The sequence below is a fragment of the Crocuta crocuta genome, unplaced genomic scaffold, assembly GCF_008692635.1.
Source record: "Crocuta crocuta isolate KB4526 unplaced genomic scaffold, BGI_CrCroc_1.0 scaffold352, whole genome shotgun sequence".
Classification (NCBI taxonomy): domain Eukaryota; kingdom Metazoa; phylum Chordata; class Mammalia; order Carnivora; family Hyaenidae; genus Crocuta; species Crocuta crocuta.
The window spans coordinates 4,180,763-4,197,965 of NW_027532169.1; the positions used below are offsets into that span (position 1 = coordinate 4,180,763).

The 17,203-nt window shown below is 36.5% G+C and overlaps 1 protein-coding gene across 1 annotated transcript in view; it reads left to right on the plus strand.

Moving 5' to 3' along the window:
- Positions 1-17,203, plus strand: part of SKAP1 (src kinase associated phosphoprotein 1) — a 251,183-nt gene that overhangs the window by 25,373 nt on the left and 208,607 nt on the right. The window contains exon 3 of the mRNA XM_077776878.1: positions 4,549-4,574. Within this exon, the coding sequence (XP_077633004.1) occupies positions 4,549-4,574 (26 nt within the window). The remainder of the gene's footprint in view (positions 1-4,548; positions 4,575-17,203) is intronic.

Genomic DNA, 17,203 nt, shown 5'->3' on the forward strand with positions numbered 1-17,203 from the left:
CTCTTGAGTGGGAAACGGGAACAGTTTGTTTGCAGTTTGAAAGCAATTGAAATATATCTGCAGATGGACTATACATATTTTAGTCACCATTTCTTCCATGGCACCAGAGCAAAACACTTGTCATACAGAAGACATTCAACAAGTATTTGTAGATTGAGTGAATGAATTCTGTTACAGTGGTAAAATGTCTTTCGAGAGAAAAGTGAATTTTGCTGAATGTTTTTAAAATTAGATATTTTTAAGGGCCACCTGGGTGGCTCAGTCGGTTAAGTCTCCAACTTCGACTCAGGCCATGATCTCACAGTTCGTGGGTTCAAGCCCTGCATCGGGCTCTGTGCTGACAGCTAGCTCAGAGCCTGGAGACTGCTTTGGATTCTGTGTCTCCCTCTTTTCTCTCTGCCTCTCCCCCACTCATGCTCTGTCTCTCTCTGTCAAAAATGAATAAACATTCAAAAAAAGTTTTTTAATTAGATGATATTTTTAAGACTTTCCTCCTTAATTTGTTATGAGAATGCCTGCTCCAGAACTAGTTGCTAGGATTGGAAACTTGTCTGACTCATTTCCAGCTGAGAAAGTTATCTCCCCTCTCAATATCTTGGTTTCCTGATTTATTAAATGGGCATAATAATAGGGTTACATAGTGTGGAGTTAGTGAGTTAATATAAGAGAAATATTTAGAACAGTGCCCAACAATGTATTTGAGAAATCTTAACATTGTAATTCCTGTCAGTGCTATTACCACTACTGCTACTCCTGCTGCTGTAGATTCAAGATCCCCTCAATATGGTGAATTCAATTTATTTGTTGTTGCCTTTCCCTAAAGTTCAGTGAAGACCTAACTTAAAAACACAAATAGAATGCAACAAATATTGCATTGTATGTTAACTAACTGGAATTTAAACAAAAATTGGAAAGTAAAATACAATAACAAAAATAAAAATAGCAAACTTTGTCTCACATGTAATGTAACTGTAAATTTCTAGACTATTCTACAGAGCAGACCATTAGGAAATTTTATTCTATTTTCGTTTTTTTGAGGAACAAGTAAAGATGGATTTGTTTTGACTGAATGTGAAAATAATAATCATCAATATGGTTGTAGCATTTTCTCTCTGCTCATTCTGTGCTCATCTTTTTCCAGTTCCAAATATCATTTGCATGGACCTGATGATGTTGAGTATGGATATTGCCGCAGAGTGATAGCTTCCTTTTCATATTGAAGCTGAAGCTTCAAAGGGAAGATTAAAGAAGTGTTTGTTATCTATCTGCACAGGCCTGATATGAAATTCTCAGAGGCTTTTAGGATAAACACAACTCTGTGTGTGTGTGTGTGTGTGTGTGCTCGCGCACGCATGCATGCGCATGTGTGTATGCTTTTTCTTCTATATAATTCTATTGTGGTATTTGTATTTTGGTTTAAAATGTCTAGTTTCAGACTTGTTGGAGTCTCTGGCTAAGGGGTAATTGTTTTCAGAGTGGAAGATAAGAATTAGAAGACGTTGACAGGATTTGACTAAATGCCTCCTAAAGAGCATAGAATTCTCTAGTGTGGGGTCATCTTTCCAGAGAATGTGATGAAGGCTATCCTAGGATATGTTTAATGAGACAAGAGCAAGACTTTAAAGGTACTGTGTCCAGCAAAGAATAATCCATGGTGCCCTCCAGTGAGGGATGAGGTTTCTCACATTTTTGCCTTACCTTTTAGAAGTATCCTCTGTGAGCTGTGGGGTGGAGGTGTGTGTGTGAACAAACTTCTTGAGGGTTGTTACACAATTAAGGCTTAGGGTAAGAAGAGGGGAAAAGTAGGGTAGCAAGATTATTTTATACCTTCTGAAAATTAAGGGAACTAACATTCCACTTCATGCCATTCCACATCAAGTTCTACATACGATTTTTATTGACAGAAATATTTAAGTACAGCATCATCAAGATTAAAGTAGGTTCTGCTATTTAACATCAACTAGGTAGACCTGTCACTTTATTTAATACCGTTAAATTGAATTATTTCTTTGTAATCAGCTGTCATATGATACAGCTATGATTGGCAGAAGCAATACTCTTGGTGGAGTGCCTTGGTAGCTCAGTCAGTTGAGTGTCCGACTCTTGATTTTGGCTCAGGTCATGATCCCAGGGTCGTGGGATCAGGCTCCTCATTGGGCTGTATGTTGAGCATGGAGCCTGCTTGAGATTCTCTCTCCCTCTTTCCTTCTGTTCATCTTTACCTCCTTTAAAATAAAATTAAAAAATAAAACATAAGCATTATGTGAACTTACAAGATCTTCTTAACTAAAAAGAGCAAGCAAGAAACCAGGGGCACTTTACAGTAGGTAGAGAGGGGAACTGAAGAGATGTATGTGTATTGCAGGAGGGGATGTGGGGGAGAGAGGACAAAAGAAGAAGTTGGGATCATCAATAACATATTTTGCCTCTTTAATAATTTGGCAAGAGTTTGCCTTTTAACTGCCACAGCATGGCTCCATTTTTTTTCTGGGTCAATAAATGAGAACCACATTGGTTAGCAAAGTTCCTGCTGTTGCCCTCATATATATTTTGGCAAGAGAAGTGCACACACGCATACACACACACACACTTGCACAGGCTCACATTCTAATTTCTATTTATATTGAATTGGAGGTTGGGTAATGATAGGAATCAGGGGCTAGAGCAGTGCTGCAAGAGAAGATGGAAAACACCAAGAGAAGATGGATAGTTGCTCATCCCTTTGATGGTTTGCTTGATTAGCTGTGTTTTATAGAAAGGAGTTCTATGGAAAAACTCTTCACAGTGGCCACAGAGAAAAACTCTTCCCACAGTGGGATGCTGCACTGTCTGCTAGGGTGAGATTGACCCATCATACTAATATATACAACTTAAGTTACAGCCACTTTCAATCTACATTCTCCTTTGTATCAACATGCACACCCTTATTCCCAGCTGCTACTGCTTTACCCTTCCCACCTCTTCCTTTTCTTATTCCCTCTCTCTCTTTCCACTGCAGATGTCAGAGCTGCCCTGAACTTTCCCTGCCCTACCATCCAAGTATCTCACATTTCTCTTCACCTGAATGCCAGCCCGGAACTGTTCTGGGAAAAGAAAAGAATAAGAAAAGTCAACCAGGAGGCTTCTCCATCTTCTCCTCCTTATCTTTCATAATTTCCCACAAATTCATCTTGAATTATGGCAACATACTCCCCACTTATCTCCTTCTTCTCCATTTTCTGAATTTTTGTCTTATAAAGAAATAACCTAGATACTCACTGGGATGATACTCTCTAAAGTAGCTTCACTTTATATCAGTTGTGGGTATGCTGGAAGACACTCCATTATTACCTATGTATTGCCTTTTTCTTAGTCTTTTTTTGGGGTTATGAATTTCTTATAAGAATTTGATTTAAAAAATAACTCTGGGCTCTCTCCCAAGGAAAAAAGTGCTCAAATGCACATACACACTCCTGAGACGTTAAGATGAGAATGGAAAATACTCATTCTATTTCATTTAGTGGCATGGAATTCACTATGTCCATAGCAGGAATTAATGTGTGGTTATTATAAGCAAGATTGGAGTGTGTTGGGGAGTGAGTGGGAGGTGATAAAACAGAAAAACTACAGACAACACTTTTTGAAAATTTCACTGTGGTGTGAAGGGAAAGAGGATAGCAGATGGAGGGATATGAAGAAAGTGAGGGAGGGTTTGCTTTATTTTTATACAAGCATAAATACTGATGGAAAGGGCCACATTGAGAGGAAGAGGTTGAATATATATACGAGAGAAAATCAATATAGAATAATGTAAGTTTCCTGTGAAGGCAAGAGGAAATGGAATCCAAAGCACAGTAGACTTTTGTGGGTAGCCGCCATATATAACATTGTTTCTATGGAGGAAAGTGCTATTAGATTCCAAGTTAGTGACTTACAAATGATCCTTTTTGTTACTGACATTTCATTAGACTTAAGACTTTACGGGTCGTTGGCTTTGCCAGTGATATCCCAAAATAAAAGAGGAGATGGAATGACACAATGAATTGTAAGAGCCCCAGTCCTGGTACAGACACTCAAACGTTAGGTGACCTCGAGTCAGTTGTTTGGGTTTCAGCTGTAAAATTAAGAATTTATGCCTAGAAGTATTTGAGGATGTGTTGGTGGGGGGGATGCTGTTTCAGCTGTCAAAACAACTGGGAGTGCCACTGGTAGTTGGTGCCAAGGACCAGTGATGCTGATTGTCCTGTAATATACAGGGCAGGTTGTCACCACAAAGAATTGTTGTACTCAAAGTCTGTAGGACTCTTGATGAGAAACTCTGGACCATGTATGGCTAGGTAACCTCTTAGGACCTTGCCAGCAATATGGCCAAAATTGTCTGAGTTACAGTGAGTTAAATGACACCTTCAGGCCACTGAGAATCTTTCAAATCACAAGGACAACCCTTTGTTTTTTCTCAGAGTAGGTAGTGGCGTGGCTGGTTATTGACTATTAATAAAAAGCTTTTTGTGTTACGTGCTGTATCCACCATATGTTTGACTTATCTCCCTTCTTTTCCTTGTATTTCAGGTACTATTGGGATTTTCAGCCCCAAGGTGAGTGCTTTTTGACCATTTATGGTTTTACACTAAAAATGTATGGATGGTATTGTTTACTTCTGTGTCTTCTAAACAAGCTTCTACACAGAGTGGCATTAGCCATTTCTAAGGAAAGTTAGTGGAGTGTTTAATTAACCTTCACCCTGCTGGGCTCCCCTGCCCTGCTTTTTAGCAACAAGAGGCTGTGATGCATCTGCCTTCTGAGTGGATTGGTGCTAGATTATTTTATCAAACCAAAGCTATAATATGCTTTTACTCCTTAAGCCAACAGGATCCAGTAGCATTCAAATAAAATGGTGGCCGAGTCCATAACAAAAATCTTGGGAAGGCTCCAACTCAGCTAATCCTTCATTTGCTCCAGAAATAAATTCCAGTATGTTACCTCCTTGGTCACAGTGCTCTTCCACACAGCCTGCCTGTCTGGCAGCAGAGAAATGTCAGAAATGGAGTAGTGTTGAAATTCCCACTAGAACAGTGTTATCACATTTTAATATGAGCCTCTCTGCAGCCTCGGTGCGTCTAATTGCTTTCAAACCATTGTTTTCCTGCTTTTGCTTGATGAACCCAGCATCTGGCATGATTCTAAAAACTACAACAGACAGCTGTGTGCAAAATTAAAAAAAGAGGAGGACAGGATTAGAACGTATTTTTAAAAGGTTCAAAATTGGATTTTTTTTTTTGCCCAAATTCACTTTGAGGGGGTGTCTTTAAAGTATATGCATTTTTTTCCTTTTTAGTACCGTGGTTGAGAATGTCAGAAACTTCATTCTGAATATTAATTAATTAACCTATTATAAATGGAGGATTTTTATTTTTTCAGAGAATCACAGAGAGTTTTAGATCAAGCTTACAAATAATTTTATTAACTATTTTGCTTTAAAACTTTTTAAAATCAATTGTAAACTTTTCCAATTTTTTATGTTCTTAAAATTGTCAATGTATCCACTGTCAGTAAGTAGTAATGCCATAGAGAAATTCAAATTGTGAGGAGTGATACTAGTTTCATGAAAATTTTAATTTTTCTAGCTCATACTTTCAGTGTATTTCAAGTCTATATAAGGTTTTCTTTAAAAACATACTGTAAGAAATAAATATCTTACATTTTTAAAGCTTTTTGACTCTTGTAAGTTGGTCATAGTATTTATAATATTTTAAATAATGTGATGTATTACTGTATATCTCACTGTCCTAAAGGATTTATGGCTAAAAACATAGACCGAGAATAGAGAATTATATGTAATAATGTAGCAGTTTGCTTTGCAAAGTGTGGAATATGCTCTTCAGGCAATGGCCCTCTATAGTTCAAGGTTTAACAGATGTTAACCAAAATCCACAGGGGCTAGAACATGAATGTGAACTGGCAGAAACGAATGGAACTGTGAGAGTAGAATTAATTACCTAAAGGAGAAATAAAGAATTAGCATCAGAGATACAGCATAGTAATGTGTTGAGAAGAGAAGATACTTTGAAGTTTAACACAGAGACTATATGGGACCACAGAGACAAAGGGCAGAATTACCAGATTCTTGTGGTGGCCGCATTGCGGTTACCTTCCCGTTTACAGCAACTTCTACACAGCCTTTCTCTCTTAGAGGACAGAGGTAGCAGCCAACGGGCCAACTAAAAAGAGTTTACTTAGAACAGACAACTCTATTTGCTTCTCAACAATGACTGGATATAGGTAGCAGACACTTTGCTCATTTGGAAGCAAATGTAAGGAAAGATCAAGTTGGAAAACCCATCCTTACGTCTGGGCCCCAACCTTGATCTTTCCCCTAAGATGGTTTTTGAGGGAGTATCTTTCACCTTGCTCTTTTGATTGGGTCTTAGTGATTGCATGCTTTAGAAACTGGCAGGATGTGTGGGCGCACTAACAGGTCTCTTAAAGGTACTATAGGACATTTTAGGAATGTGAAAAGAATAGGAATATGTAAATAAGAGAACAGCTGGCAGAAGAATTTAAAAAGCCCTGGAAGACTAGGGAGTATTGGGAAGGGAGTGAGAAAGGACAGAAATGATGGCCCCAAACTTTCTTATCATTTTTATCTATGGCAGGAAGGTGATGGAATGAATTTTATTAACTCCATGCATTTGCCTAAATACACACTTGTGTTCTTCAGGATATTTAGACTAAACTAGAATCTGGTGCCTGGAAGGAAAATAGTTCTTAATTATAAAAGATCCCTTGTTTACAAATCTCTTTAGTAGTACACATTTAAACATCTGGTTATGGGAAAGTCTGTGATGAGTTGGTACAGTGTGTTGAAAGGGTAACCTTTAAAAAAAGATGCTTGGGAGGATGGACTGCCCAGACATAGAGAAGATTCCACACAAAATTTTTCTTATCCATCATTCCATTCAATCCCAGGTTAATGTGGTAGAAGAGTGACCATTGAATAGTGTTAGGGAGAGTCTTATCTCTGTTCTAGAGAAGAAACATGCCATGGACGTCGAGTCTTGACAGACCTGGTTCAAATCCCACTTAAACCGTTTAGCTAAGGGTCATGTGACCTTAGCAAGTTGCTTGATTTCTCTGAAACTCAGCTTCTTTATCTATAAAATGGGAGATGAGCCAAACACTGTGCTAAGTCCTATATGTATATTATCTTATTAAAATTTCAGAACAGCCCTATAAAGTAGGTACTAATAAACCTATTTGACAGACATGGGCACTGAGGCACAGAGAGGTTGAGAATTGCTCAAGGTCGTGCCCCTTAAGGATTCTAACTTGGTCAGGCTGACTCCCTAGCATATGCTTTTTGGGATATAATTCACATAACATAAAATTCACCCTTTCAAAATAATCAAGTCAGTGGTTTTTAGTATCTCATTGAGTTGTGCACTTACCACCACTCTCTAGTTTCAACATTTTTGTCACCCCAGTAAGAGACCCCATGCTCATTCATAGTCCCAGAGCCCATGCTCTTCGTCACTGTATTTCACTGTCTCACTGCAGTGCTGTTATGTGGATGAGTGGTGGTATGTACGAGCCCCAGCACTGTACCTGGACATAGTGAACAGTGAGAGACGTGGTGTGTATTTACGAGTCTGTTAATGGCAATTCTTCCCCTCACATTTCCACCCAAATTTTCTTATTGGTCCACTGTCACCTTCCTGAATGATGTTCATTAATAAAGAATGAAGCATAGGGAAAATAAAACATAATCCAAATAATTTATTATTTTCATGTGGAAGGAATGTAAGTAAAAGAGCTCTTTTAATGAACTCAAATATGATTGGAGAACATGGGAAGCGCTTTTTATTTTTATTTTTTAATAAGACATAGATTCCTTTCACAATTCAAGTCCTGCTTGTTTTAAGAACTTTTTTTTCCTATTTAATGTTTCTCTTAAAGTTACAAAGAAAATTCACTGGAATCTGCTGTAGAGCTTTTACATTTTATTAATCAGGTACTAAAGCAAGATATTGATCAGATGTTAAACATTAGTTTTACCTTTTAGATATGATGACAGTATGACTTTGTGGCATTAAGCAAACTGATTTACTTCATTTTGTTTAGTTTCCCTTTTTATAAAATGAGCTAATTATAAAATTTGAGTTACAAGATATAATGTTTATAATTAGAAATATATTACTAGAAAAACATTATAAGGAATATTAGAAAAATTGCCCACCATGGACCTAGAGCCTAAAGCAAATGACATAATATTTAAATAAAACTTTAAGAAAGACCATATGTAAATATATATAACAAAAAATTTTTTTTCTTATCCAGTGGTCACTATGAGCCAGTAAAATTTCTTGCCAGCTTGAATATTGAGTATCTTCATGAGGGGTGTGGAAAGTTTCTGAGAAAATTATTCGGTATATTTTCATAAGAAAAATTTCTACTGTGTGAATCTTAAAAATCTTATTATGAAAGTCTGTATCTCTTATCAAAGTAAATTGTGTAAAAATATAGTCTGCAAATAATGCAAAGTGAATAAAGAAAATGTTATTATAAAGCCTTATCAGATTAAAAGAGATTTAAGGGGCACCTGGGTGACTCAGTTTGGTTAAGTGTCTGACTCAATTTTAGCTCAGGTCATGATCTCACAATTTGTGAGATTGAGTCCTGTGTTGGGCTCCACGCTGATAGTGTAGAGCCTGCTTGGAATTCTGTCTCTCTCTGCCCCTTCCCCGCTTATTCTCTCTCTCTCTCTGTCTCTCTCTCTCTCTGTCCCTCTCTCTCTCAAAAATAAATAAATAAACTTTAAAAAAGGAGATTTAAAAGGCATATCAACTAATGCGTAGACCTCATTTTCACCTTGAGTCAAACTATAAAGAATTGTATCTATGAGAGAATTAGAAATTTGAACATTAAATATTTTATGTTAAGAATCTACTATTGATTACATCAAAGTAAAAAGCTTTTGCATGGCAAAGGAAGCCATCAAAAAGAAAGGGCAACCTCCTGAATGGGACATATTTTTATTTGCAAATCATACATCTGATAAGGAGTTAATTCCAAAGTATATAAAGATATAACTTAATATAAAAAAAAAAACAAAACCCAAACAACCTGATTAAAAAGTAGGCAGAGGACTTAATAGACATTTTCCAAAGAAGACACACAGATGATCAACAAACATGTAAAAAGACGATCAACTTCACTAATCATCAGGGAAATGCAACTCAAAGCCACAATGAGCTACCACCTTACACCTGTCAGATTGGCTATTATCAAAAAGACAAGAAATAACAAGTGTTGACAAGGATGTGCAGAAAAGAGAATTCTTGCACACTGTTGGTGGGAATGTAAATTGGTTCAGCCACTATGGAAAACAGTTTGGGATTTCCTCAGAAAATTAAGAATGGAACTACCATATGATCCAGCAATTCTACTTCTGGGTGTTTATCCAAAGAAAACAAAAACATGATTCAAAGATGTATACGCACCTCTATGTTCATTGCAGCATTATTTACAGTAGCCAAGATATGTAAGTAACCGAAGTGTCCATTGATGAATGAATAAAGATGATGAGGTATATTTATACAATGGAATATTACTCATCCGTTAAAAAGAATGAAATCCTGCCATTTGTGACAGCATGGATCAACCTGGAGGGCATTATGCTAAGTGAAATAAGTCAGTCAGAGAAAGCCAAATACTGTACGATTTCACTTATATGTGGAATCTAAAAAACAAAACAAATGGGGATGCCTGGGTGGCCCAGTCACTTAAGCATCTAACTTTGTCTCAGGTCATTATCTCGCAATCTGTGAGTTTGAGCCCCGCATAGGGCTCTGTGCTGACAGCTTGGAGCCTGGAGCCTGCTTTGGATTCTGTGTCTCCCTCTATCTCTGCCCCTCCCCTGCTTACACTCTGTCTCTGTGTCTCTCCTAAAAATAAATAAACATTAAAAAATTAAAATTAAAAAAAAACAAAGAACAAACAAAATAAAACAGAAACAGATTCATAGATATAGGAAACCACTGTTGGTTACCAGAGTGGCTGAAATAGGTGAAGAGGATTAAGAAGTACCAACTTCCAGTTATAAAATAAATAAGTGACAGGGACATAATGTACAGCATGGGAAATATAGTCAATAATACTGTAATAACTTTGTATGATGACAGATGCTAACTAGAGTTATCATGGGGCCCATTTCATAATATATGTAAATATTGGATCACTATGATGTACACTTGAAACTAATAGAAGATAGTATATCAATTATACTTCAATTTAAAAAGAATCTATTGTTAATTATTTTAGGTGTAACAATGGTGTTATGCATATATATATGTATATATATATACATATATATATGATAAAGAGCCCTATGTTAGATGTATACTGTGATATTTAAAGTTAAAGTAATAGATGTCTGACATAGTATTCAAAATAATATGGGAGAGGAAGGAAGAAATGGGGTGGGGGTATATATATTAGACAAGATGGATCATAAATGGACTCAGGTTGTTGAGGATGGGTGATGTGTACACGGGAATTTATTATACTGTTTTGTCTTTTGTATGCATTTAAAATTCTCCATAATGCAAAGATAAAAGAAAAAGAAATAAAGGTTGAGATTAATAAAAAGTGTGACATTATTCTTATATTTCCATTGAGAGAACTAGTACATTAATGCTTAGATATTTTATGTGCCTTGGACACAAAATACATAGAATAGTTAGCTTTTTTTTTTTTTAAAAATGCAAGTTTAATGTTTTGTGATAGAAAGAGCCTGAGTTTTGAATTTGAATCCCAGCCCTTCTACTTACAAACTGTGTGAGCCATGGCAAGTGACATAACTTCTTCATCTACAAAATGTTGCTAATAATATCTACCTCATAGTTACTGTAAGTTGTAAGAAGTTGTAATGATATGATAACCTCAGGAGGAGTGCTTGCTGCCTGGTAGTCACTTACTACACACAAAACCAAAGTATTATTTTTATGTTTCAAAGTAAGTGTATGTGAGTATATCCCATACACGGAACTTAAACAATATATACATCACGTCTTCACATAAAATTCATCCATTCCAGCTGAACCCTAGTATAGGGCCATGTATTTATTTGCGAGGTTTGCATTTAAAGGATGTGTGTGCAGAATTTTTATTGGTAGGCACTTCTGAGGTTAGATTGATGAGCTTGCTGCTCTGTAATGTCTGAGACATGTTGAATCGAAGCAAAGATGTCATTTAACTTCTCGTCTCTTACTATCACATACTTGGGGCATGTAGTTATGACAGCTACAAGAAGCAAACCATTAAAGCAGCAAAGAAACACCATCTTTGCACTAAAAAAGGAGAAAAGGGTTTCCCTTTGAAGTTGAAGAGAAGTGTTTTTAAATTAATGGAGTGTACAGTGATTTTACTAAGTTTTATTTATGAAAATACTCTTTGCATTCATGCCAAAAGCCTTTAGCACAGTCGTAAGTAGGATTTATACAAAGAAACACAGCCCAAATTTATGACGTGTTTGCAACTGTAAGAAAAAGTCTGAATTTACAATATTTGTAATTTATTGTTAAATATCTTTTCTATCACTATTCCCGGAATGCTAATATTTTATAAACACAAGTGTTGGTTATGAACCTAGAATATCCTAACCTATACTACTTTTTATAAAGAAATCTTCCAGAATGTTTTCTGTGTCTTTTGGAGATTTAATAACGGGAAATGTACACAGGACGAATGCTCCTGCCTTTTGGCTTTTGCCCAACCTCTTAGCATCAACAATCTTGACAGCTGCTTTTGTGACTTGACTTCCTTTAGGCCTTTCCTCCTTTCCTTATTTCCTACATTTTATACAAATTAATCTGTAGAAAGTGGATATACACACAAGTTGTTTCTGAAGTTAATTACTGACTTTGATACCTTTTCAAATATTTTACTTCCTATACATCTACTGTTTGGTGGTTTGTTTTTTTTTAAAGAGTGGACCGGTATATTCTAAAATTAATAGTTTTGCAGCTATTGTCAGAAGAGTTAAGAATTTTTAAATAAAAAGACTAACTTTTTTCAATGTTAAAGTTTTCTAAGATTTTTATATTCTTTCTAAATGCCTTATTCTGGAGTAGATGATATTGAGACACAAGAAAAAGAATTGGAAGAAAATAAAAAGTAAAACCTATTGTTGGTTAAAAAACAAAACAAAACTGGATTTCATGCAGTTGAAGGAAGAAATCATTGGAATCCAATGCTGCTGCCTTCTGTATTCTCTACACAACACATTATATACAAGCATTCCTTAGAATAGCAAAGACTCCAAGCAACCTGAATGTCTAGCATTAAGGGACTAGTTAAATAAATGATGTCACAATCACTTAATGGAATATTACATACGTGTTAAAAGAACATAATACATATATATGTGTAACATGTAAAGTTCTCCAAGGCATACTGTTAAATGAAAGGGCAATTTGGACATACAGTGTACAATTCTCCATGTGTTTGTACATGTGTCTTGCGGATGTGCTTGCTTTCACGTACAGAATATTTTTGGAAGGACACACATGAATCTGTGAACAGTGGTAACTTCTGCTGAGGGGGGTATCCATATGAGTGGAAGAAAAAGGCTTCATTATTTATCTCCTTTGGTACTATCTGAATTTTCGCCATGTGCATATATTATTTTTAACTAAATACTGGTTAAAATGAGAAATGAGATAAATCTGTATGTGTGGATATGGAAGAACCTCCAAGATAAATGCATAGGAAGAAAAGCAAAATACAGAACAGGACAAATGCTAACATTTGTTTTAAAAAATAATCCACTGACACAGACTCTTGCTATATTGAGATAAAAAATTTATAGAACACCCAGAAATCCTCACAATGGTTGCCTCTGGAGAGAAGGACCAAGAGACGCAAAAGAAAATGAGATTTCACTATATACCTTCCTGGAATGTTTGAAATTTTTGCTCTCGGCATGCTTTTTTTTTTTTTTAATCTAATAAAGAAGTTTATTATCATTGACAATACTGTGTTGTATATTTGGATAACTAGAGTAGATATAAGAAAAAATTTTTGTAGCTATGTGAAGTGATGGTGATCACTTACTTACTGTGGTGATCATTTCACAAGATATACAAGTCACAATTTTGTACACCTGAAACTAATATAATGTTGTGTCAGTTATATCTCAATAAAACTGGGGACCAAAAAAAAGCTTACAAAATGAACTCATCTGACACAGTAGTGAGCTCTTTTTCAGTAGAATCATGATTTGGTAGTTTCATATCCGTTCAAGTTTCTTTCCTTTACTTACTTATTTTTACATATGAATTTAATTTATAGGCAGGATCCTGATGATGGTATGAAATAACAGCATTCTCTGTTGTTTAGTGTTTGAGGACCAGCAATATATAAGCGTGTTGAGTTGACTTATCACTTAAAAGTGAATTTCAAAATAAATAATAAACTAGTATCATACAATACCTATGGTCATCGATAAAGAATACCTTTCTTACCCTTTCTCAGTCTTTTTTTTTCCATATGTGATCATTAAAAGTTGATGAAGGTTCTTGTCTTTATGCAAATGCAAAGAATGAAACTGATAAATAAATGACTGCTTTACGTTTTATTAGTTTGGGAACTTTTGTTGAGGAAAAAAACGTGTAAACGATTTCTCTTGTAGAGTCTTATCCCTGGATGGTACAGAAAAGTATGTGAGGAGTACAGTTTCTGAACTGAAAATTTGGGCATAAGAATTAATCTACTTCAGGAATTCTGCTTCTAATGAATTTTCATGCTCTGGACACAAAATATTGAGAGAAATGTGTAATGTGTGGTGAAGTGGAATACAAACCTTTTTGGTTTTCTGTTTAAAACTTCTATGAGTAAGTTAAGTCTTTGGACTTGAAACCCAGTGAATTTGTTTGTAATTGGAGGCTAAATAATATGATAGTCGAGCCTAATTATAAAGCATTAATTTTTGCTGTGCTTCCCATCAACACATACCTCTCTCAGAAACTTGTTTAATAGTTACTGTTTACCAGGGTGGCTGAAGTCACACTAATACAGGAAAGGGATGGCTTAGTCATGGACAAGGGAATTACATGATATGCAAAATGAACCTTCCAATTCCTGCTGACTCTTGTGAGGCAAAGAGTAAAAGAACCAATCTTCACAGCTACCCTTGTCAGCTGATAACGTATTTACACAGACTTGCCAGCCTGACACAGTTTTTGATCACAGTTCATCTCCAGAAGGCATTTCCCTAAACTTTAAATGCAATACCCACTTATCCTCCTTAAGATTTGTGCACTTCCCTTATGTTAGTGATACCCTAATAAAAAAGGAAAAATAAATTTTAAAAATAAGGAAACACTCTTCCATGTGAAACTTCTGTTCCAGAAAGGACCAAACGTTGAATGCAATTGTTGGTAGTGAGAGATTTCGATTGTTGGTGTTATTGTTATGTGTTGTTTTCATACATGAACAGGAGTCTCTTTCTGAGGTGGGGTAGGTGTGGGGAGGCCAAACCTTGTCACCCTCTGTCATTTCATCTCTCATGGTATTGGAGGTCTCTGTTACTCACAAAGAAAACTCACCTTCTCTTCAGTACGTTAAAAGTCGTTTCATGTTCATAAGTACCTGGGTGGCTCAGTTGGTTAAGTGTCCAACTTCAGCTCAGGTCATGAGCTTATGGTTTGTGGGTTAGAGACCTATGTTGGGCTCTCTGCTGACAGCTCAGAGCCTGGAGCCTGCTTTGGATTCTGTCTCCTTCTCTCTCTGCCCCTCCCTCATTCTCTCTCTCTTTCTCTCTCTCTCTCAAAAATAAACATTTTTGGGGGCGCCTGGGTGGCTCAGTCGGGTAAGCGACTGACTCCGGCTCAGGTCATGATCTCACAGTTCATGAGTTTGAGCCTTGCGTCACGCTATGTGCTGACAGCTCAGAGCCTGGAGCCTGCTTCGGACTCTGTGTCTCCTTCTTTCTTTGCCCCTCCCCTGCTCACACTCTGTCTCTCTGTCTCTCAAAAATAAATAAACATTAAAAATTTTTTAAATAAAAGTAAAAAATAAATAAAAAATAAACATTTTTTTAAAAAGTCATTTCAGATTTTCAAGCCTGCTAATCTTACCCATAGTCTATTCTTTATTTTACATTGTTTTATCTTTTCCTCTTTGGACTCTTTACTTACACCTGACCTTAGCCCTATAGATCATGTAGTTCTGTTTTTCTTTAGCAGAAGAGACTGGGATCCACTGGCCTTATAGTTTGTCTCAAGAAGAAATGTCAGTAAACTAACTGAGGTATAATAGATCCTACCAGACATCAGGACTGGAAGTGGATGCTAAGGTCTACTACGATTTGTCACTTGGGAGAAGGAAACAAAAAGATGGGAGGAGAGAGCAGGACGAACCGATAGTAATAAAATTGCTACATTCATAGGTAATTATATATATTTTTGAGGCATTTTCCTACTGTGAGACTTAAAACATGATAGTGCCAGAAAGGGAGTACATTCTTTAATTAAGCCAGGTTAATTTAACTTGGCTGTGGAGTATGTTAGCTCATTTTCTATGAAGCAGGGTCAAAAATACCCAGGGTCCAATAATATCAAACAGAAGATGCTGGGAAAAAATTCAGTATATTGATATGACAAAACCCAAAGCAGGTACCATCTTTTGTAAGCATGAAATCCATGCCAAAAGGTGTTATTTTAAAAATCACTGTAGGGGCACCTAGGTGGCTCAGTCTGTTCAGCATCCAACTCTTGATTTCGGCTCAGGTCATGATCCCAGCATTGTGGGATTGAGCCCTGGGTTGGGCTCCACACTGAGTGTGGAGCCTGCTTGGGATTCTTTCTTCCTCTGCTCCTCTCCCCAATTTGCGTGAGTGCTCTCTCTCTCTCAAATAAAAAAAAAATTTTAATTAAAATTAAAATCACTGCAACAATACTACTACTACAGTAAATTTGAACCCGTGAATTGAACCAGCTCCTTCTTCACGAAATCACTGACCACATTTGGATTTGTTGATTAGTTCAATACCTAATGTGGTTACTTGTGTTACTACTATTTATAATGATTTATACTCTTGAGGGGCGCCTGGGAGGCTCAGTCAGTTGAGCATCCGACTTTGGCTCAGGTCATGATCTCGCAGTTCGTGGGTTCGAGCCCCGCGTTGGGCTCTGTGCTGACAGCTAGTTCAGAGCCTGGAGCCTGCTTCGGATTCTGTGTCTCCCCCTCTCTCTGACCCTCCCCTGCTCACGCTGTCTGTCTCTCTCTCGGAAAAAAAAATAATTTATAATTTTGAGTATAGATTTACTTACCAAAGTAAAGAAAAAACACTAATTAATAGCATATGCCATAAATCCAAGTTGTTGACTGTCATATAGTATGCTTTGCCTGCTTTTGAGTAATGATCATGATTTACAAAGCATGCAGATTTGGAGACTGTACAGCTCAGGGGCCTAGAACAAGAGCTTAGTAATCAGACAAGGAGGGGTCAAAGCCTAGCTCTGCCACTTATGAGTCACTTCTGTGACTTTGGGTAAGTTATTTAATCTCTGTGTCTCAATTTCTTTATCTGCAGCTAATATTCCACAGGATTAGCTTGAGAATTAAATGAGATAGTACATGAAGAATCTTGACCTAGAGCCTGTACCCAGTAAGACTTCAGTAAGCTGCTGTATTTTTATTATCTCTACAGCCGACTTTCTTCTGTAAGTCAAAGCATGTTGAGAATTCAGATGAATAGCTTCATAATAAGAATTAAACACTGAAAAATACAGTGGTCCAAGGAAAACAGAACTATGAACCAATAATTCCAGGTTATGTTTGCCTGGTTGCCATATGATAAATGCATTTATTTTATGGTATATTTATCCATATATACCAAATACTTAGGTTTACATGTTTTGAATTCTGTCAAAATCTCATTACTATTGAAAATATTCTAACTCAGCAGGCTCCACTTTAGTACCAGTTCAACAATAACAGTAGTAGATAGAACGTGTTATTATAAAGCCAGAATGATTGCTGACAGGCTATAATTTGCTTTATGAAGTGTGCGTTGTCACATATACAATTATTTGGTTTAGATTTGTTGCTGTCAGTCCTCCAGTTTGTTAATGTCCAGAAGTTATGCCTCATGTGAAACCTAAGAAGGGTTAAAAATCTCAGCGTTTTCTGGTGGGGGAGGGATAGGAGCCGGAGGGTTCACTTG